Source organism: Orbicella faveolata, unplaced genomic scaffold (assembly GCF_042242905.1).
Source record: "Orbicella faveolata isolate gen_17 unplaced genomic scaffold, um_ofav_v1 contig_12, whole genome shotgun sequence".
Classification (NCBI taxonomy): Eukaryota; Metazoa; Cnidaria; class Anthozoa; order Scleractinia; family Merulinidae; genus Orbicella; species Orbicella faveolata.
In genome coordinates, this window is record NW_028301539.1 from 6,650,001 (window position 1) to 6,672,756 (window position 22,756).

The 22,756-nt window shown below is 39.6% G+C and overlaps 2 protein-coding genes and 1 pseudogene across 2 annotated transcripts; 2 read left to right on the forward strand and 1 right to left on the reverse strand.

Annotated features, from left to right (window-relative positions):
* The first annotated feature begins 3,630 nt into the window (after positions 1-3,630).
* LOC149116316 (uncharacterized) lies at positions 3,631-5,325 on the forward strand (annotated as a pseudogene).
* Positions 5,326-10,758: 5,433 nt separating this feature from the next.
* On the forward strand, positions 10,759-12,935 carry LOC149116317 (uncharacterized). The gene is made up of 4 exons (XM_089278278.1): positions 10,759-10,878; positions 11,034-11,156; positions 11,336-11,493; positions 11,616-12,935. The coding sequence occupies exons 1-4, from the start codon at positions 10,866-10,868 to the stop codon at positions 12,462-12,464; spliced, it is 1,143 nt and encodes a 380-aa protein (XP_089134404.1). The 5' UTR covers positions 10,759-10,865; the 3' UTR covers positions 12,465-12,935.
* A 176-nt stretch (positions 12,936-13,111) lies between these two features.
* On the reverse strand, positions 13,112-16,722 carry LOC110049585 (uncharacterized). The gene is made up of 3 exons (XM_089278284.1): positions 15,134-16,722; positions 14,680-14,788; positions 13,112-13,579 (listed from the first exon to the last, which is right to left on the reverse strand). The coding sequence occupies exons 1-3, from the start codon at positions 15,958-15,960 to the stop codon at positions 13,112-13,114; spliced, it is 1,404 nt and encodes a 467-aa protein (XP_089134410.1). The 5' UTR covers positions 15,961-16,722.
* Between the last annotated feature and the right edge of the window lie 6,034 nt (positions 16,723-22,756).

Consider the following 22,756-nt stretch of genomic DNA (forward strand, 5'->3'; position numbering starts at 1 on the left):
GAAAAAAATCGTTTTTCGCAAATTTCTCCCTCAAAAGGCTGCATTAGCAGAAACTAACTATGGTCCGTTTGTTTACTAGCTAGGGCCAATTTATGGGCAAAAAATGAGCAAAATCGATTTTTCGACTTGTGCCGTTGTTTGGTCCATAGTTGTGGGCACTGGCTCTTAATAATGCCAGTCACGCGTAAGTTGTCCGCGCATGTTACTCGCGCGTTGCGTGGATGTTTTCTTGGATTATTTTGAGGAAAAATCACAAAGTTTGCCCAATTTTGCTAAATCTTTTTTCATATATATGTTAAGAGCGAGGACATTAAAATCAGTCAGTCTTTGTCCCCACGTTGTTGTAGCAAATCACAAAACCCTTACAACAAACAACAGCTTAGGTAGTCTCACTTTTTTCACTCTTCAATCGAGTTTAAAAGGTAACTGTTAGATTCTGGCTAGAGCTAAGTATTGTTTCTTAATTTATTACTGACACCGGTACAAGTGTTTTGGATTTTCTTGGTATTCGATTTATATTTTACTGTGAGTTATAACATTGTGTTCTTGGTAAAGCGTAAACTTTAACTAAACGTAAACGTGGAACTTTTGTTTTTCCTCGAAACATTACTTCTGTCAAATCCGGCCCTTAGAAAATGAAAAGTGATTTTCACTGCACACGCGAGAAAAAAAACATGCAATTTACAAAACGTGAAAAAAATCAATCCTTGCAATGATATTCAATGTGAAAATTCAAAATAGATTTTCATCTCAACCAGGAGGCGAATAGCTTTCCGCTCTTCAGCTATTATCTCCTAATTTGCCAACTGTTTGCTTTATTAGTTCCGGTAAATACACTTTGTTATTTTTGTCTTTCGAAACTCTTACTCCCTAACAAATGAGGAGAGTTTCAGCTTCAAACTTTGGTTCCATTGCGGCAAAATGGTTAGCAAGCCATAGATTTAATTCACTGAGGACACGAAGGTCTACAGTGGTCTTTCAGGAGCAACATCTGTCAAAGGTACATTCCCGCTCACTTCTATACAAAAAATTCAGCCATATAGACCCCACTGCAATTGATGTCAGCTTGTAACATAAGCTTACAATGCACATGACGGAACCGTATTTCTTTACACAATGGCGTGAGCTCATTTGTTTAGATTTGCCAAGATGGGAGCCTAAATCAGTTCAGCCTGAAGCAAATATCTGACCTAAGTCAAACATTTATTGACCCTTTCTTCTCTCATACATAGTAATGATTTTATGTGCCAAACACTAAGTCTGTTCCAGAGCAGGAACTTTGTCAACTGAAGATAGATTTATTTATCAAAATCTCAACACTGAGTGTATACTTCTAAGATTTGATTGCTGGGTCACTGCTGAAGAAGGCAGTTTTTAAGTAGGTTCCGCTGGAATTGTGAAACAGGTGCCATCAGTTAAATGGATCTTATCAGGAGACACTAAAAAACACAAAGAACCAATCGAGGAGACTTTCTTGTCAATTGTCCCACAACTGAAATGTTTACAGTCTTTACTATGGGATAATATTGATACCTTTCGAATGAATTTAAGAGATGTAGAAATTAAGCGAAAACAGCTACTGGGGGCTCAAAATCAGGTTTAACATGTGTATAAAAATAAACTTTAAAAAATATTGAACTAAATCACTTTTACATGATTCGTTCCAGCTTCGTTTTCTGCTAGTTTCAGCACGCCTCGCCACAAATAAATTTATAACTTGAGGAAGTGCTGTTGATATGCAGTACAAATAGAAAAATACCGAAAGATACGATGAAATTTTCCTTTTTTCTCTTTCAAAGCAGAATTAATTGCTTTGAAACACAGTGGAAGTCAACCCTATAATAATAACCATTTTGTTTTTACCCAAACAAAAACTCTGCTAGTTCCTGGGTGATTTAGCGGGCTCCAACGTTATCACAAAAACGTATGTTTTAGTTCAAATACTGTCACTTGATAAAGCCTGCATCGACATATTTGAGGTATTCGGGTTTTGTTGTTGTTGTTCTTTTCTTTTGTTTTATTGTATTTTATTAACTTTTGATTTTTTTTTCACGGAATATCATGTAAATTCTAAACAGTACATTGAGTAGTGTATACGCAGTTTAGGCAAGGCTATGGCCAGTTTCAGCTGAAATAAAAATACCATATTGTAACCTACGTTTTCTTCCCAGTCAAACAGGCACTACTGGCTTAGTTCAGGGCATATATTAGACAAAGATCGTCTTCAACCGGTTTTAGAAGTATAAGCTGTAAGGATTTACGTCAATTCTTCCTAGGCCATCACTGTAAATTTTTTGTGTAATGATCTTCATTTTTTTGCGATCCTTCCCCTTGACAACCAAACACATTCATGGCCTGACAAGGATGACAAATTATTAAAACACCTGAGATGTATAAGCCGAGCGAAACGTTCTGTGTTTTCGTTAATTTTGAAATGTTCTATAAAACTTTTAGTCATCCGTATCAACACCAGCGTTTTATAGCTAGGGCTTTTTTTAAATCTTTTTTTCCTATTTTCAGAACTAATATATTCATCCACATCCTTCAAGAATAAAGTTTGGCAAATCTGTACTAAAGGAGCAAAAATCAGTTCACTCCGTGAACATGCTTTGGTTTCTTCTCGTACTCGTGTTGACATGGCGTGAACAGGACAACGCCATCGCTGTACAAGGTAATAAGAAGACAGTACTTCAAATAACATTTCATTTTTTCGTTAGTTCTAAACGATTGCTCAGAAAAATGTGAGTAAAGGCAAACACATGAAATAGTGGAGTTTACTGCAAGGCAAATTGCAAATGCTGACAAAGATATTATGTTTATCTGCTATTTGTTTCTTTCAGTTTAAGTGGCATGCCTGAAAACTCTCTAGGTGTCGCTAAGCGCATTGACCACTATAAACGTTGAACATTTATAACACTTTTTTTAACATTTCACTTTTTTAAACAAATACATATTTTTCTCCGACAGGATGTGGTTCTGTGGTAAACAACTCGTTGAAAAGTCCCGGATATCCAAACAATTACCCAAGTGATCTGTACTGTATGTATTCCATTCCTATCCCACAAGGCAAAGCGCTGAACATTTCATTTGAAGATTTTCCCTTAGAGGAAGATTATGGACTTTGCTTGCAAGTGTCTCTGAGTAGTAACTGGATAAAGATATCAGGATAGGTTACCAGTCAATTAAATTAATTATCGACTATTACTTTCCAGCTCGCATGCGACTTGCGCTTTTATACACGACACCCTGCGCTTGCACACGGTTGATCGCTTGCACACGGTTGAAGCCATCCAAAGCAACGTGTTTACTTGTTTGTCAGGTTGATGAACAAGCGAGTGACTTTGATATTCCTGCCATCACTTGTCCTGTAACTGTTGGTGATGAATCACTGCCAGAAGGTTCCACATCCAGACAGCAGAGCCTTTTTTTCCGCAAGAAGATTCCGAAGAGAGTGATGAAGGCTCCAGTCTAGACAACGAGTCCCAGGTGCAGCTTAATCGCTTCTTACAGCTTCGAGACATCAGTCCAGTACGTCACACGTTATCAGTGCCGTGGAATACAGCGCACGAGCGTACTAAACGCAGATACCTACGGAAAGCGCAACAATGTATATCTGCAATGCTTGATGTCCTGGCACCTGAAAATTCGCAAGAACTGTGGACGGAGCTTTGTGATCGTCATGCTGTAAGCAGAGAGAGTCAGGTTGTGGTCGAAGGCAGAAGTGAAAAAGAGACAGAGCTTCTTAGTGCATTTACAGAGAGCTACTTGAACGCGCAACATTGGAGCACCAGACGGCAAATACTCTCTTTGATGGCAGATAAGTTATCCCTTAAGGAGATGAGAGAGTTTATTCCAACCGTTACTAGCTATCGCTACAACATTGCCCGACGCCACAGGCTGTTACATGGAAGAGCTGCTCCTCTTCCAAACCAGGAGAAAAAGAGAATGAGGATTGAACCTGTAAAATTAGAACATTTTGTTACTTTCATAACGAGTCCACACGTAACTCAAGATGTTCCTTTTGGGGAAAAACTTCTGAAATTGTCAACTGGCGAGATCATAAAAACACCCAGTGTGATCAGAACAATGATACCAGAGCGCACTGTCCAGCAGTATCAACAACACTGCTGTGAAACCAACTTTGAGCCTATGAGTAAGAGAACCCTACAGAGTTTTGGCCGTGTGTTCTTCATCTGTTGGCAAGTCTCTGCAAGGACTTGATAACTTTTCAGCACAAGGAGCGGAAGCATTTGATCATTTAGAGAAACTCGTAGACAAGCTTGTTGACTGTGGCAAGACTCAGCAATGGGCGAGGGAAATTAAGCAGCAACTTCGTTTCCCGAAGGGCGACTACAAGGTGGGTGCATATTTTATAATTATGCGTTGCCTTTGCGAAAGTGATGTAGTAAATTACACACGTTTACTTTTTTTTTGTCCTTTTGCTATTCGGCTTCGTCTAGAGGTCATTCTGATACCGGTCTTTACCCACTCCCAGGTCCTGCGACTTTCTTGACCTTCTATTTTTTCAAACGATTATCGATATCGAACGCAAACGCAGCTAGCTCCGGAAAGCAATACTTCCAGTCAAGACAAGGCTTCAGTCTGTGGGTTTATACCCCAAGAAAAGTGAGCTAAGTACATGTAAAAGAAAAGAGGGATCTGGCGTAAAGGCCATCTCTCGAGGCTCCTCTCTTTTTTCTTCGTCCACTTCCTAGCTTCCCGCAAGGTTTCTTCACAAGTGCAAGAAAACTGATTTACGGGCATCAGCAGTATCGACACATGCGCAATGAAAAGCGTTGTGATGTGTTTATTTTGTGGAAAATTGTTGAGGTGTAAAAGTATTATTGTAAGTGTAGATGAACGAATCATGGCGCTAAAAATATGAGTTGCGGTGACGGTGTTTCGTTGACTTTTCTTGCGGTGATGCGGTGTCGTTAACTTTTTTTGCGGTGTTGCGGTGTTGCGGTGTTCAGAACCCCCCCCCCCTCCCCCCCCCCCCCGATGTCCCCCTCTGTTATGAGTTAGAGGAAGTCATGCGTACCATAGAAGATGAATTCATTGCCCAGTCCTGGACTAACAGCACCGATCGGCTGTCGAGTTTGGCTAAAACTGAATGCTTTGCCTCAGCTTGGTGGACTGATAGTAGCTGATGGGCTTTCCAGCTAATGATATCATCCCTTGCCTGTTTGATAGTATGCAGCATGTCAGCTTGATCTTCTGCTGACGAGAGCGCAATTGAACAATATATGCCCCGAAAATATCGAGAGGCACAGTCAGATTGGTTTGCGAAGCGAGGATTGCCATGGCACATTAGCGTTGCCATAAGACGGTCAGAGGGTTCTGAGCACTTTGAATCGCAGACACTTGTTCACGTATTTCAAAGCTGCGCCCAAGACAGTGTGACTGTGGCTTCGATAATGCTTGACTGCCTCACTACCCTGAAAAAGGAAATTCCAGACCTGGAAATGGCTTATTACAAACAAGATAACGCTGGCTGTTATCACAGCGGAAATTCAATCATCTCAACTAAGCTGGTCGGTAGTGTCGTAGGAGTGGATGTTGAAAGAAACGACTTCTCGGACCCTCAAGGTGGAAAGGGGGGATGTGATCGCAAAGCAGCAACAATGAAAGGAGACGTTGGAAGGTACGTAAACGAAGGCAATGATGTCATCAACGCTTTACAGCTCAAAACAGCCATTGAATCTGGCCAAGGAACCACAGGAGTGAACGCAAGCTATGTTGCTGCCAAGCCGTCAAGCACCTTTAATATTAAATGGGATGGCATAAGCTTACTCAACAATTTTGAGTACGATGAAACTGGCGTACGAGTGTGGAGAGCATTCAGTGTGGGTTCCGGTAAAGTCGTGCCACGGGCAAAGTTCGAAGGAGTCATGAAGCAGCCCGAAAAATTGGAAATCCTAGAATCCCCATCGCAGAATGTAAGCGGCGCACCGCCGTTCAAGATTGTGAGACATCGACATATCAAGCAAAGCTCTGTCAAAGCAGATTTCTCAACTGAAAACGAAAACCAAGATCGATGCAGTATTGGTCAAAATAAGCCAGATGACATGCTTTTCCCGTGTCCAGAGGAAGGATGTGTAAAAGCATACAGTCACTTTGCAAACCTCCAGACACACCTAGATACTAGAAAACACCAAATGATGCTCGAACAGGAAACTCTCTACGATAGAGCTAAAAGAGAATATTCTTCCAAGCTGACGGAGGGATGCAGTCGAATTCCAAGCGTTCAAGTTACGGTCCAAGCAAAGAGTGACGCCTTGCCGCCTCTTCCAGTGGGTTGGGCCCTGAAGACAATTAAGAAAAAGGTGCGTTTTACAAAGAAACAGATCGAATTCTTAACTGACCAATTTCAAAAAGGGGAGCAAAGTGGACGGAAAAGCGATCCACAGGAAGTTTCGAAAGCAATGAGCTTAGCAAGAGATCAAGCGGGGGAACGCCGATTTCAACCTGATGAAGTCCTTAGGTCGCAGCAGATTAGTGGCTTCTTTAGCCGTCTTTCAGCAAAGAAGCGATTAGAAGTTACAGCCGCCAGTAACGAAGCAAAAGCTAGTGAAGTCTCAGAAGTGGCCATGGAGAGTGCCGACGAGGACGAAATTTCCGCCAAAGCTGAGAGTCATCTATCTGCTGTGTGTGTAAATGTGATGAGAGATGTGGCTCTTCAGCATCCGATTGTATCTTTCGATCTTAACATCTTGCACAAAAACGTACACTCACAACTTTAAGAGTGGATAGGCTAAGAGACATGTGCATCGACCTTGGGCTGGATATTTCTGACATTTCACCTCAGAAGAGGAAAAAGCCATACATCGCACGACTCACACAATTAGTCCAGGAGTATACCTGCACTTCCAAGTAACTGAGCACTGTACGTTTCACGAATAACTGATCCGCTGATTATAAAAGGCGGTGCGTAGACAATTTTTAAGAGGGCATTGCGTGACAGCAGAGTTCTACATATCGCATTTCAGTCACTCGAGCTCGCCACTGCTTGTGGCATCTCATGCAATTTGTGTTGACGATTTTCAGTATATTCGAAACTGGCCAGTGCAGAAGGCGCAGAAGGGATGCAAATGCTCGAATTCATGTTCACTGGATGCGAAGCAAACGTAGACTGACGGCTGTGTGGCAAATTTAACCTGTTGTGTGCAATTCAATTGTTCAACCTGTTGTGTGCAGAATTATGCAGAATTATGGCGCGATTCACAGGGTAGGAAAAGTCGAAATTTGTTTCTCCTGTCTCAGTATATGAAAACCAAGTGTAGTTGTAGACATTTTAATATTTTTCTAGTCATTTCAACGGCCGGTGAAGATATAACTGACCAAAACAGTTATTTGTGTACAACGCGTTTAATTTTGTTATTATGCATCTCATTATGGCGTCATAGTATTTAACCGAAATACGGCCGGTGGTCATCTTTTGATTGTCAAAGGTCCCAAAGAAATAAAACCAAACTCGTAAAGAACTATCTTTCAAGGCTTCTTGGTAGTGTTATCGTAAACTTTGAGACACCACCACATGTATTTTTGCCAAGCTATTCTAGGCCACCTTTGCCTTAATTTCAGAAGGCCGAAGATGTCGTCTCTTAACAGAGACGTAGCTCCTCCAGGAATAACACGAGACAAAAACCATCACTTTGTCTCGATAAAGCAAGTCCAACTCTATATTTCTATAACTAGAAAAGTCCTTCTGTTACATTTTTGTTCGTATGACAACTGCCCGAAAAGTGCATAATTCCAGGATCGCGCTTGGTGAAATTTGAGCAATTGACCCGCCGAAAGTTTTCAACGGTTTATTCCCGTTAAAGTGCATATTTCAAACATCTAACCCCATTTCCGTTACTTTACTATATAAGGCTACCTACAGGCAAAAAATGAGCCAAATTGACTTTTGGCCGTGTCCGCGATTTTTTCGATAATCTTTGATTTTTACTGACATTTACTCTTAAATGGTAATTTTTAACAACACAAGACCAGTATGATACTTAGGTTTCAATCAATTAATCCGCCAGTCAATCAATCAATCAATTAATCAAAGACTCAAAGTATGTCTTTTAAGTTTTTACTTGTCGGAGTTATGTTCACGATAGTTCCCTTTTAAGTGCAGATGTTTTAGAACCACGGACGTCAACAAGAGGTAGTGTTCTTGCTCCTAGCACGTTTTCACCCCAGTTCCACCAATGAGTTGCGGAGCCCTGAAGTTTTAGTGAAAAGGCGACAATGGGCGCCACGGAAAAAAAACCATTCAAAATCCCGTCTATGATCACGCTGTCTCTCAAAAACTTCCGCACGCAAAAACCATTTAGGCTCCATTATAACAGTTTATTGCAGCTGGTGCCAGCTGTTATGCTCATTTAAGGCTGAGCGATTGCGTTGGAAGCAGTTCAATACAAGACTATCACAACATCTAGAGGAACTGCTATCTTTCAACGAGGTACTAGCGAGTAATCCTGTCAATGACCAAAATTAACAGCTAGCTTTATTGAGAAAGTGATGCATATCTTTTGATCCATATTTGATATTTTATTACACCTGCAGGAATCTACGATCCCTTTTTTGTGCTGCCGCAAAAATCGTGGAGAAGAAAACCGAAAGGTAGGCAGCAGAAGGGTTAGTGTAAGGGGCTGGTGACATGGAGGGAGGAAGGTCCTATCACCTAGGAAGAGACAACTTTTCGTTTATGTTTTACCAGCAAAATCTTATTATTCTTAGCGATTTTTACTTTCTATTACTTTCTTAAATGCACATTTTTAATTATTAAGATTAGTACAGATCATTTTGGCGAATTGTACAGCGCCTAGAGCAGGCATGGATAGGCGCTATATAAATATTTATTTATTATTATTATTATTATTATTATTATTACCAAGTGGAGAAGAAAAACAAGATGAAATTCTCGACCGTCTTGACATCGCCATGTTTGTTTGTTTTGTTTTGTTTTTGTGTTTTGTTCCGACTTCTAGGATATAGGTGCAAGGATCGTCTTAGCATAAGGATCGTCTTATCTCTCAGCTACAAAGAGCCTAGCGCTTGAGAGATTTTTGTGCAAGGGTCAAAGCTAAACTGAATACAGAAAACGTAAGGTGCTAGGATGAACTCTTACAGAGAATATTTCCGACTTGTGTTGCTTTTTACAGAATCATAGTAAACTATGAAAAAAAAACTAATACATAATGATAATAATAATAATAATAATAATACAACAAAGTAAAGCAAATAAAATGTAGAATCAAAAGGGATAATTATTTTAAAGATTTAATCTATGTGTAAGCGCACGCATGCAGGCCTTTAAACGCAAAACTGACAATGTTTGCTGCACTAAATTGCCTGCCTTCGTATTCGCGGGAACGACCAAACAATCTGTACCATATTAATGACCAGGTGACGGATTACAAAAGTTTGTCAAGCGTTTCCGATCTTCGTCACATGAAAGGGCCTAAGTGAGGAAGTATTTAAAATGCCAGTTAAGCCCAACAGTTATCGAGGAACATTTTGGCGGAGGTTCGTGAAAATCGGTTAAATCTACGAGTCCAATCAATTCGCTTGAAGCAAGGGAGTTCACGAAAAACGAAAGCCTTAGTATCCAGCCCCTAAAGCTTTGCGAACGGAACGATGTTTGAATTTTATGAATGTCTCACTTAAATTCATTATTTTATATCTGGGTCAGTCTCTCCCAAATCGATAGACCAGGAAAATGCTGTGGACTGTTTCATGTTTCTTATTCTTCGCCGGCTTCTTCATGGACTGCGTAGCTGCTGGGGAACAATGCAGAGAGGAACGGAGCATAAATGGGATGGCTCTGTAGGGATTCGTCTTCAAAAAGTTGTCCGTAGGAGCCTTTTACGAGTGTGACATCAGCTGTGAAAGAGAACTCACCTGTCAAAGCTATAACTACGTGGTGGGGGAAAATTCGTGCGAACTGAATAACCGCACCAAGGAGGCAAGACCCGAATATTTCCGCTCAGACCCGGCACGTGTTTACTTACGACGCTTGAGCAACGGGGGTAGGTACAAAACCATTACGAAGCTTTAGCAAAAGCAAGTAATTAGGGAGATTAAGCAACTACGACGACGACGGCAACGAGAACGTCACCAAACAAAAGGTTTCATGAGCAAAACAATAGCTGTGCACGTGCGTTATAAATCTTAATTTGTACATTTCTTTGCCGTCAAAGCAACAACGTGAAATGACCAAGTTCTGTGTTGTCTAGCGAACGTGGACGACGACGACTAATTTTTCGTATTTCCATTAGGAATTGAACGCCGTCGTTGCATAAGCACGTTCTTAGAGCCATTGGCGTACCATACAGACCTAGACAATCACGAATTTCGCTTTTTTATAGTTCCCTAGTGTGAGAGTCGGACGTCAACCAGACGTCCAATGCTCACTTCTTCGGCGCCAATTAGGGACTTAAGAGAAGGTTAAAAGGGCCACCAAAAGTAAGGACGTAAAATTAAAGTTCCAGTTGCCGGCCTTCCTTGGTTCAATATTAACTGAAATTTCCCCGGCCTGGTAGATGTTATTTTCCCGAGGGTTTGGTGTTAGTTAACAACCTTGAAAAGAAAAAAAATAAATGTTTTTTTAGAACATGAAATTTCCACGGGCAGCTCATTATCAGCCTCGTTCGACAGAAACAAAGTTTATTATCATAACATAAACTACTGTATACTTGGTACATCCTGTAATATCATTTGTTTTCTTGATCAAAGCTCCTCTGGGTTCCATTCCGGAGCTCCTAGCGCATTCGTGTGCGGAAATAAAGGCGAGCGAAGGCAAAGGCAGCATTAGCAGCAAGTATTGGCTTGATCCAACCGGGAATGGAACAGCAGTTTTGCTTCATTGCGACATGAACTTAGAAGGTTTCTGGCAATCATCTTTCATGCCAGTCGTGTATAATGTTTTGAATATAGCTTTCGTTTTGTTGTGTAACATTAATTGAAACTCCTCGTTTACTCTTTGAGTATGAGAGCATTTTTAGTTTCTCATTGCCATTTTTTTGCCGTTTGTTATCTAGACGTCGATGAATGTATCACCGGCAACCATGACTGCAACGTGAATGCAAACTGCACTAACACAGTTGGCGGACATAACTGTACTTGTAAAGAAGGATTTGCGGGAGATGGTCGCTCGTGCTCAGGTAAATTGACTTTACAGCAAAGCCAGAACTCAGTCAATCAATCAGTCAATCAATCAATTAATCAATCAATATATTTAACGTGGTCGGTACGCTTAATTAAAAAAAAGAACTGAAAACTGGAGTTCCCCAGCTAATGTCAACTTTTAAACGTTGTGTGTCAAGTATTATTTCTCTTTTAGATATCGATGAGTGCACGAAAGGAGACCATGACAGTGACGTGAATGCAAACTGCACCAACACTGCTGGCGGACATAACTGTACTTGTAAGGAAGGATTTGCTGGAGATGGTCGTTCGTGCTTGGGTAAACTGTATATTCGTATAAATTTGAAAAAAGCTGTTAACCTTCTTCTAAATATATGGTCTATACTGTATCAATAAGGACACACTTCTCTTGGGAGTCCGCCTTCAGGAAGATATATAATTGCAATGGTAATTTTAACATCTCTTAGTGATTTTTTTTTTTTCATTTCTATCCCCTAGGTATTTATTTCCACTTTACAACTCTTGGTGCGATCGGTAGGTTCGGACCTATTAACAACCTGCAGTACCAAGGCACGTCATTGGAAGGGATTTTGGTACAAGACGGCTTGCAAGCATGGAACGTCCCTGTGACGGCTCAGTATCACCTTGAATTGTGTGGCGCTTCGGGGGCAGGACACAGCGCCTTTGATACCAAAGGTGGTACAGGAGCTAAGGTGCAAGGAAATGTCCACCTTCAGCAAGGAACAAAGTTGACAGTTTTGGTGGGACAACACGGAAAAGGAGGAGGTGGTGACGGCGGCACGTTCATTGTATTTACGGTCGATGGCAGCCCACTGGCTGTAGCCGGAGGCGGGGGCTCAGCTGATTATGTTGATGGTGATCATGGGCAAGCCGGGTATAGTGGTAGCGTACATCCTGGGCAGCCAGGGAAGGGAGGAAAGGTGTGTGTATCGAAGGCGTCCTTCGATAACTTAGTCGGGATTGGAGGTGGAGGAGGTCTCGTCACGAATGGTCGCTGCTATGCTGGTTCCAGCTGTAACAAGCCATGCATTGAGAATGATGGGAGCAAATCGTTTAACGCGGGGGGACAAGGAGGGTACAGCACAAAAAAGAAGAGCCGATGTGCTGGCGGATTTGGCGGTGGTGGAAATTGTGGGGGAGGTGGAGGATACTCTGGTGGTGGTGTTCAAGTCAATGGTAAGAGTCTTGCTTTTCACGCCGGAGGGGGAGGGTCATTTGTCCCTCATGCTAATTGGACGGTTGCGTCAGGAGGTTGTTCCTCTGAAGACGGTTTTGCTACGTTTCAGATAGTGGCACTGGATTGATGATCATGTGATATTGATTGACATATAGTGTTGATTGACAGTAACGTAACGTTAGCTAATGATTGTTAAGACTTTGAGACAAATTTAGTAACCGAATGATACAGCCTAAATGACGAAACTGTCTTACTCCATCGCCGAAATCTCAAACTGCCGCCGATAGATTTTGTTTATTTACCAATGTTGTTCATCAAATGTTATCAAAATCAGATAATAGCAAGAGGCTATTTCAACAGGACATTGTGATTAAAATTAGAACCATGTAATACAGCGCAATAGGCAATGTTCAAAAAGTGGTAAAGCTAGTTAAGGAAAACGGGATTTAAATTCTGTGACCAATAAAAGGCAGACGCTTTTTCAGAGTGTTTGCTTTGATATGTCTAATGACTTTAATATTAAACAAATCATAATTGAAACGCCTCTTCGCCCGATTTCTCCCTGTTGTTTATTTTATATACTTCCACTGTTTACCTCAGTGACAAAATAAAAAAATAAAATAAATGAAACGCGAACGATGAAGTTTCGCGATCTGGGTTTAGGGTACTTGGCACAACCAGTAAAATTCAGATTAAGGGGTTGGGTGGGTGGATTCGTTAAATGCAGTGCTTTTCAATATTTTTTTTTCAGCATTATTCTACCGTATTTCTTTACTATTCTTTGACTGAGTCAAAGGAATTGGGGTTCACAAACACAGGGTCAGATGTTTCCATCTTGATTGGATGTGGAGGGTGTCTACTGGGGACATCAGTCCACTCATCATATGTTTCCCAAAGCTCCTCCTTCTTGTAAACAAATGCCTCGTTTTCTTGAACTTGAAAACCAAGTGAGGTCTCATGCACCCGGTGCTGAAAGGTGCGGACAGGGGCAATCAGTGCAGTCCCAAGGACATCAGTACCGCTGGCTTGTTTTTCTGCACTTTTCAAATTGACGCCACAGTCTTTATTTACACACTTCCGTTTTGTCTTTGGCATACTAGTGTCACACATTGGACAGACGCGCATTCCTTCTTTTGACTGCATCTCTGCTACCCTAAGGTCGATGTCATCTGTCCACCTGCCATCAGAGGTTGTTTGCTCTTTGACAACTTTGAGCAAGATTTCATGGATCATCTTCTTGTTCTAGATTTTTTCAGAAAATAAATGATTATAATTAATATTAGGGCTTTAGATTAATTTGTTTTTTCAAAGCCAACCACTTAACTTCAAGTACTAAGAAACATTTGAAATCATATTCAAACATCTTACTAAAGAGGAATGAGAGTGAACTAAAATGTAAAAGGAATATAGGGAGGGGGGGGGGCAAACTGGATGAATCAAGCACAAAACACCATGTCAAGCCATTTTGCACTAGAATTTAAACCTTAATACAATGTTCTATTGGTTTAGTTATTGAGCCCTCCAGTGTGTACAATGTGTGTCCATGGATATTAATTTTTATGCGATAACTCCTTAATAATACAGTAAACTGCTGTTTGCAGACACATTGCTTATAATTATACCCCATAATTAAGGACAGAAGTTTTATGGCAAAGAAGTACCGGTATTTCTTTTTATAACTCCCCCTATTACAGACTGCCTCTATCACAGACATTTAACTGTGGTCCCAGTTGCCAGGTATAGTCTTTGTAAACTGTACACTGTGCACTGTGCATTGCACCATTACATAAAGAGCCTCAATAATCAAAAGCCCAGACTAAAAAATCTAGGTGACCATCCGAAAATTAAACAGCCAACTGAAGTAGTTTTTGGTTTGTGTTAGGGAACAGCCTGTTGTATAAAACATGAACATACAAATCAGGCTTGACGCTGATAAAGAATTTTAAACATAGGACAGTCACTTCAGTGACCTTATCATATAAAATGCAGGCAAGATTGCAGTGAACATAAAACAACACAGAAACATTGAAACAAAAGAAATATAAAGTGTTAAAAAATTAAAATTTGCAGTTTTTCGAGGTTCTAAAACTTCTTGGCATTGCAATAGACACAATTCTTCATCATTGTCAACCAAGCTTTGCAAGTTCAAGTTTAAAATAATGTGTACATCTGAATTGTTAATTATTTACGTAATAGATATTTTAAAATTTTAAATTCTAGATTGTAATTTTAGTTAGGGGACCTAAATAGGGATAACCTCATGGTCCTCCTTTTCAAATACTCTTTGTACTCTGTATTTGAATAAAGTATTATTATTATTATTACAGTCTTCCATCATTTACCTCTTTACGCAAGAGCAATGCATCATCAGTTGTAGCAGAACAATCATCAATGAGACACTGTTTCTTTGAACTATCAACCTTTGCCTCCTCTAATCTCTTGGACCATTTGCTGTCAATGATTTAATTAAAATTAAGTAAGATAAAGTCACCCAATAATAAGCAGCACTTCTACATGTATTTCTAACAATCCAATGCAGTGGGTGTCTGCAAGTGCACATGTAAAAAAATATTGAGTAATGTAATGAATTAAAAGATATTTTTTTCTTTAATTATAACTACATGTAGCGGAGTGCTTTTTCATCATACAGTACAGGGTATTCTACCCACTCTTCAGCCCCTACTTGCGGTGCATTTTTTTCATTATGTCCAGAGTAGACAATAAATATTTGACCAGCTGTTTTCAAAAAAGCAAAGCTTGGAGGTGGTAAGGAGTGATACATGTTATTTGCATTACCTTGGTGCAAGCTTCTCGTCTCTTTGTAAAACTGCATTGCTGGTGCCAACCTCTGCATGACACACACTCGTCAAAATGCTTATCTGAGCACGATTATCCTTGCGTACAGTCCACTTTTTCAAAAGGACCTGATCGTTGTCAATTGCAGTCAAAATGTCATTATCTGGCATAGCAGGGATTTCCATAGTTAGCCCATTTAGCCATGATTTCATTAGCTTGTACTGGCCCCCTGGATGAAGTTTTCCATAAATGTCTACTGCCATTTTGCTGCGTGCAATTGAGTACATCACCAGATTTGCTCCGAACATAATGGGACTTATGAAATTTGGCTTTGCTAAATTGTGCATGTGATCAACTGCCATCACTTTTTTGATTGGCTTCGTTCTACTGTCACTCAAGGCATTGACCGCACTTTTTAGGACTGGATTTCTAGACATAAGCCAAGATTCTGGATTTGCTTTTAATAAGTCAGAAATGTTCCTGTGACTAAGATCACCACTGTCAACTTTCAATTGCTCCCTCTCAAGGGAAAATATAACTTCAACCAACTTCAAAACTAACTGTCTGTCAATTGCCCTCATTGATGAATACATATTTTCAGGGTCAATAAAAAGTAGGCCAAACTGAGAGCAAATGTTTTCACACAAGACTAGAGCCAGTTCTTTGTCTAGATGATGTAGATTCTCCGAAATGTTGCCGAACACGTTGCAGGAATCTTTCTCAGCCTCGTCTTCATCGTCTTCTCCACTTTCAGTGTCACTATCATCTCCAACATCTACTCGCTTTCTCTTCTTGCTTGGCCTTCCCCTGCCGTCCTTCGTACACATGCATTCACTGTCCTTGTGGGGCTCCCAAGTAATTGGGATTTTCCCGAGGGCATGACTGGAAGGTGACCGTCTCAGGCGATAAAAATACCCCACACACGTCGGGCAAACATTAGGGGGATGAATGAAATCGTTGTCGTCTTCAACATTAACACCATGTCGTTCGAATTCAAGCTTGAATTTTTCTTTAGGTCTTGCAGACTTCTTATTTGAAGACGCAGTCTTGCCACAAAATCGACATAAATTTGCTATTTTAATTCTATGGCTAACAGCATCCGCCACCTCAATACCTAGGAACACATCAATAACAGCTGTAAATATGGCCGCCGTTACGAACAACACATCGCAAATCAAAATACCCCCGTGCACTTTTTTCACAGATCGTGCACAACACTAAAAACACGTTAAATCCCAAGAGCAAGGCGTGAAGATTAACGACATATTTTTTGTGATTGTCGCAAAAATCTGCAAGTAACTTAAATCTAATGACAACGTGAAAAACATACCTGGTTTGGATGCAAAATTGCAAGCGCTGTTTCACTTTACGAGTAGCATTTTGTAGCGTTTACGCTGGTTTTCAACCGCCATCTTCGAAAAACGCGACGCTCCTTCCTTTCTGGTACTTATCGAATAGAGTTATGGGTAAATTACCCGAGTATAATCGAACAAATAACGAGCAAAGCGAAGTGAATACGAAAATTCCCGATTTTTGAAATGGCCGCCATGTTGTGACGTCACATGGTTATCAAATCTGATAACGATCCCGGACTGAACATCCCCTGTACACATTATTAATTGCGCTCCGACGATGACTCACACGGTGTAAGATATGTTTCCAACGCATTTTTATTTTATTTTATTTTATTTTATTTTATTTTATTTTATTTTATTTTATTTTATTTTATTTTATTTTATTTTTTTTTTTTTATTTTATTTTATTTTATTTTATTTTTTTTTCAACCCATACGTACCAAAGACACCCCTATTTGTAATAATAGCACACATCAAAAAAGTTTTGTGTGTAGTAGATAGTCTTGAACGTGCTCTACAAAATAAGTATTTGGCTCCAACACCAGAGGACTTAACATAATCGCCTTAAATCCGCCATCTTGGATTTCACTATTTTTCCAGGAAGACAGAAAGTTACGTAAATTGCGATGGGAAAATAAACCAAAGTGATGATGGAGTGTAAGAATAAATGACTTTATGTGCAAGATTAATTGCGACTGGGTAATTTGGAGTGCTAAATGTGTGGTAAATGTAAACTAGATGCAATACTGACCGACGTGACCTACGTTTACCAAGCAAATCCGACGAAATTTTGGGTTGACCGAAGCCTCGAGCCGGAGTTTAGTCCTGCAAACTTTATGCACCAGTCGTGGAATTCAGACCTCTTCTTTTGTAGCCCAGTTTTTCGGGGAGTTTTGGCCGCGCGATTTGAAAACCAGTTTTTGAAATAAACTCCATCAACTTTCACGATTCATAAAGCTGTCAGTTTATTTTCTCAACTTTCAAACTAACTCTCAGAACTTGCTCGAACGTTTAAGATCTTTAAACATTACAACGGCTGCATTAAAGAATTGGGCTCCATTTGCACTTTAGCAGTTTAAATCCTATCCTTGTGTCGTTCTATTTTTCAAGTGTTCATGTATAAAACGTCGTGATTTGACCAGTTTTACTGCTCCCTCCTCACCAATCCCCAAGTTCTGTTGACCCCTACCTCGTTTTGCAGAGTTTTTAAGAAACTGTTTCTGCGTGCTTGCAGGTTTGTATCTTCAAGCAACTTTTCTCATCTTCCACTTACAATGTTCTCTAACCTAGCCGATCTGGTTGAATTGTAAGTGAAAAAATCATTGTCTTTCGTTATGATTTTGTTTGTTTGTTTATCGCTCTTTAAAACTATAGATCTGATATGATTGCATTTATAGCCTTTTGTGTCATCAAAGTGAAAAAAGCACGAGTCATTTAGTTTTACAAATGATTAACTAGTTAGTCTCTCCTTTTTGACAGAGTTTTTGACATGCAAAAGTTAGCTTGTCAAACACTTTTTCAATCAGTCGTTAAATAATATTTTTGTAAGTTATGTGAAGAAACTCCGAGGACCCTACAAATTCCAGGCTTATTTTCTGCGACTCAGTAGTGACAGGACGTCCACGTGAAGCTCGAATTCGAACTTTCCGGTGTTACCGAACGAAGCCACGAACAGCGAAAAAGTCGAAACCAAGTGTTGAAGTGATGCGACTAAACAGTGTTAGTAGTTACTCAACGCTGCATTTTCATAGGGATCTATCGTCAAACGCTATCGCATTTCTACCTGATGGAGTTTTTGCCAAGATGAATAAGCTAGAAGAACTGTAAGTGAAACGTAGCTGTATAGAAATGTGTGAAGCAAAATGTAAGCTTGTTCACTGTCATGTCTTGACAGTAAACTGCGCAACTATGTTGATCTGAATGTCCTCAAACAATTATATCATACTCTAGTTTACCCCTACTTGAATTATGGTATCATGAGCTGGGGTGCTGCTCGCAAAGCAAAACTCACAATAACACGGACTAAGCAAAAGCAATGCATAAGGGGTAAGTTCTTCGCTCATAGGGGGGGGGGGGATGCCGAAGTTTACTATATCTTACTTGAGTTTTTAGATCTAAATGATATCTTCAATATAAAGCTTCCACTCTTTGCTCATAAAATTCAAAATGATAAAAAGATTATTTCAGCTGTTTTCTCTGGTGCTCCGGCTAACACCAGTGTCAGAAATCCATCACCACAACACGAGGTATGCATTAAATCAAAACTTCTATAGACCAAAAACATTAACTAGATATGGACAATCGGCATTCCAATTTTGTGCATCAAAAACCTGGGAATCAGGTCCTTTTAGCCTATAAAACGTTCGATACAATTCCTTTAAGAAGGAGTATAAGCAGCCCCTCTTAAATACTTAAAATATAGTTAATAATAGTCACTTGTATTTCTGTAATGTATTTTCAGCAATGTATTCCTGAGTAATATATTTTTGTTCTTCGCATTTACCTTAACATGATGGTAACCAGCTCGAAAGCCAATGGCTTCTCTGGTTACCACGCACATATTTTTTTATGTAAGATATATTTCTCTTCTAACTTTTATTTTCTGATACTGATGTAAGTTAATTCTGTGAAAATAGAAGGTTGATTGATTGATTGATTGATTGATTGATTGATTGATTGATTGATTGATTGATTGATTGATCGATCGATCGATCGATTGATCATGACTTGTTTTTATAGCAGAGCTTTAACAACCACCACCTACTTATAATCATTCTGATATCAGATCGGGCGGAAATGGGAGTGGTTGCAATACACCACCATTAACTTAAAACCTTCATCTTTTTATAAGACTGATAAGCGGCTAAACTTTGATTTAGCCGGTCTTTGATATGTATCGGGAAAAGATTTTGTTAAAAGAAAATTATTTAAAAAAACCCAAGCTTGATGTTTCCCTTACAACCATATCTTTCAACAGACATGATTGTCGAATTTTTGAATTCGACCTTTGGTCTGAATGGGGTTGATTTCCTTTACTTGTAGTTTCGTCCCCAAACCCCCTTTAAGTCTGTAGGATAAAGCAAGAAAGACAACGCAGCAAATTTATCACTTTCAACGCTTTGCTTATTGGTCTTTTGACAGGTATTTATCTTCAAACGCCATTACATTTCTATCTGACGAAGTGTTTGCCAGCCTGACAGATCTAAGAATATTGTAAGCGTGTAACTGACACATTAAAATAATAAGTGAAAAGCAAAGAGGGTACCAAATATGCTTAGGGAGATCATTAACTAATACATGCTTTCAATGTACAGTGTAACGCTATGGAAAGAAAAAAGACTTAGAAGAACAAACTTTCAAAGCGTGTAATTGTTTCTTCGGTGCTTTTGAATGAGAAAATCTTTTTTTACGTTTCTCCTGATAAAAAATTGCCAATTAAACTTAAAAATTGCAAACATTAGTAGCCCTGGTTTACTCCTTAACTGATGCCTTCTTACAGATATTTGAACTCAAACGCTATTAAAGGTCTGCCTGAAGGCGTTTTTGCCAGCTTGTCAAATCTAGATGATCTGTAAGTTAGCTTTCTTATTAGCATGCATGAACTGAATAAGTCAGCCTAACTTGCAGACTCAGGAAATGGTGACTGTATAATTATGATCATTTTGTATTCCGATGACATGTCTTAGGTATCTTTAGGTAGTCCTTTAAAAAGGTCAAAAGGTGAAGTCTGCGTACGAGCCAAGTGGCCCGTCAGGCCAGTGCGTATCTCCAGTGTCTGTAACATGAAGTGACCAGGAGTATTTCTACTTCCCCTTGGATGGGATGCTAGTCCATCGCAGGGTTACCCCCAACATTAAATTTACCAGTACCCATTTACTCACCTGGGCAGAAAGAGGCATTGTGAGAGTAAAGTGTCTTGCCCAAGAACACAATACAATTTCCCCGGCCAGGGCTTGCACCAGGACCGCACGATCTAGAGACGATCGCGCTAATAGTTTGTAAACATATTTATAAATAGCAAAATAAACAGCAACTAAAATTAAATCTGCAGACTTTGGCTTGTGAACAGAACTCATTCGCAGCCATACAACGGCTTTAAATATTGCAAGCGCATTACTATTAATAATAAAAATGCAACTCTTGGATTGAACGCATCGTTTGAACCAGGCTTCGAATCGTTTCCTAAACTCTGTCAGTCTGTAAATCAAGTTTAACACAAATGCAGCATAGTTTAGTTACAACTGAATGGTGTCTTATTACAGGGTATTGGCATCCAACGCCATAACATTTTTACCTGACAGAGTTTTCGAACCACTGGAAAATCTTTTGTGGCTGTAAGTAAACAACAGTGTAGCCAAGACCATGATCCTTACACCTTTGAAAATGCATCAATTAAATAGAAATGTTATCAATTAAGATCGAGTGAATAAATCATATAAAACACATATATTTGATTTGTGGGAGAACGATTTAAAAACATATCAGATCATTAAAGGCCACAGACCAACCGCAACTTAGGCAGTTTTCAATACAAATCGTGATTAAGGAACTACCTTGAGGATAAGGCCCTTCCCCTCATTGCCCTAAGGAGGGAAAGGACCCGTTATAGGGGTTGAAAAAGACAATTTCAGGCTTCAAATGGAATCGAATTCCCGACCCCTGTGATACCGGTGTAGTGCTGTTAAGCCAACCGGGAGCTGGTGGCGTTGTGATTTCGTGATATACCCGTTACTGGTGGGGATATATAAGTGACAACTGTGAGGAAGAATATTGTACAAGGTTCTTAGTATACTTATATGAAGATTCCGATGACGAGAACGAAAGTTCGAATTTTCTTTTGATGCGTCAAAAAGACCCTTTTGGTGATCTTTTTTCAAAACTGTGCTTTAAAAGTTCCCGCGAGTTCACTTTTTTTTTTGAAATAGGGGTCATTTCGAAATAACGCTCACCCAACTAAGATGGCCGATGGAATTGGTGCAAAAATTGAGCATTTTCAACAGGCCAGTACAGCAAAAAAGAACCTGGCTTGATTTCATATTCACACAGTTTGTAATCTACGCTTTAACCTTTTCTCTGAGCTAAATATCATATTGAAGTAAATAAGTTTGTCTAATTATTGGCGGTTTGAAAAGTACAACTATGGCGCTTTAGTTTACGCACCAAATTTCAAGTGATTTGATAGGGTCACAAAAATGTAAACTCGCTGCCGGAACTTTCAACTTTCGACTTAAAGTTTCAGAGGGGTGTCTCCAATCCGTCACAACAAATTAGTTTACAGAAAAATACCAACGAAGCATTCAGATAAAAGTGATAATTGTTGAAATATACTTTTTTCACAGGAAGTTGACTCAAAAGGCTATTAAAGTTTTGCCCAGAGAAGTGTTTGCCACACTGTCAAAGATTTTAGATCTGTAAGTCTTTGAAAATTTGACAATCTTGCAGACATTATAGTCAGGGTGATCTCACAGAAACCATTACTCTGGTAAGGTATCGCTGTAATGAGCCAATAGTAGTAGTTTTGGTCACGAGGGTTCATTGGATGCACCTAAGTAAATCTTTAGGACTTCATTTCTTTTCTTTAATTGCCTTTGCAAAAGTACTATGATCTTGTGCACGAGCTGCTATGTTGGTGGAATTGATCTAAAATGATTCCTAATTGGAAGAAAAAAAATGTAAACGCAGCTGAAAGATTACTTGAATTAGCAATGTTTCGTTCGAGCTGGACTGTACGAAATAGTCATATGAGTGCATACGATGTGGCTATGTAACGTGGTGCAAAAAAGACATACGTCAGCGAACGTTTTGAGGTTGGCTTATTAGAGTTTACACTTTTCAGGGATTTGGCTTACAACGCCATTGAATTTTTACATGAAGAAGTGTTTGCCAACTTGAAAAGACTGGAGAACCTGTAAGAGCAGTTAATTATTTTAACTCGAGCAATCATGCCTATAAGAAAGAAATTTGAACAAATATGCATATTTAAGTCTAGGAATTATATTTTAAAGTTTTAAAAAATATATAAAAAGTGTTGGTGATGATACTGAGAAGATACAGCGATACCAACCGATAAAAACTCATTAAAATCGAAAATAAACTTCTTGATGCTCTCAGTAAACTTATGCTACTCCACGTATGTCAAATTTGGAGACCTCGACAGACCATATGTTCATATACTCGGTATTGGACTGGAACTAGCTTGCAATGGAGGCTCATGCGGTGCAATATCATTCGCATTTGAAAAGACTCCCCGCATTAGCCTCAGTTTCAA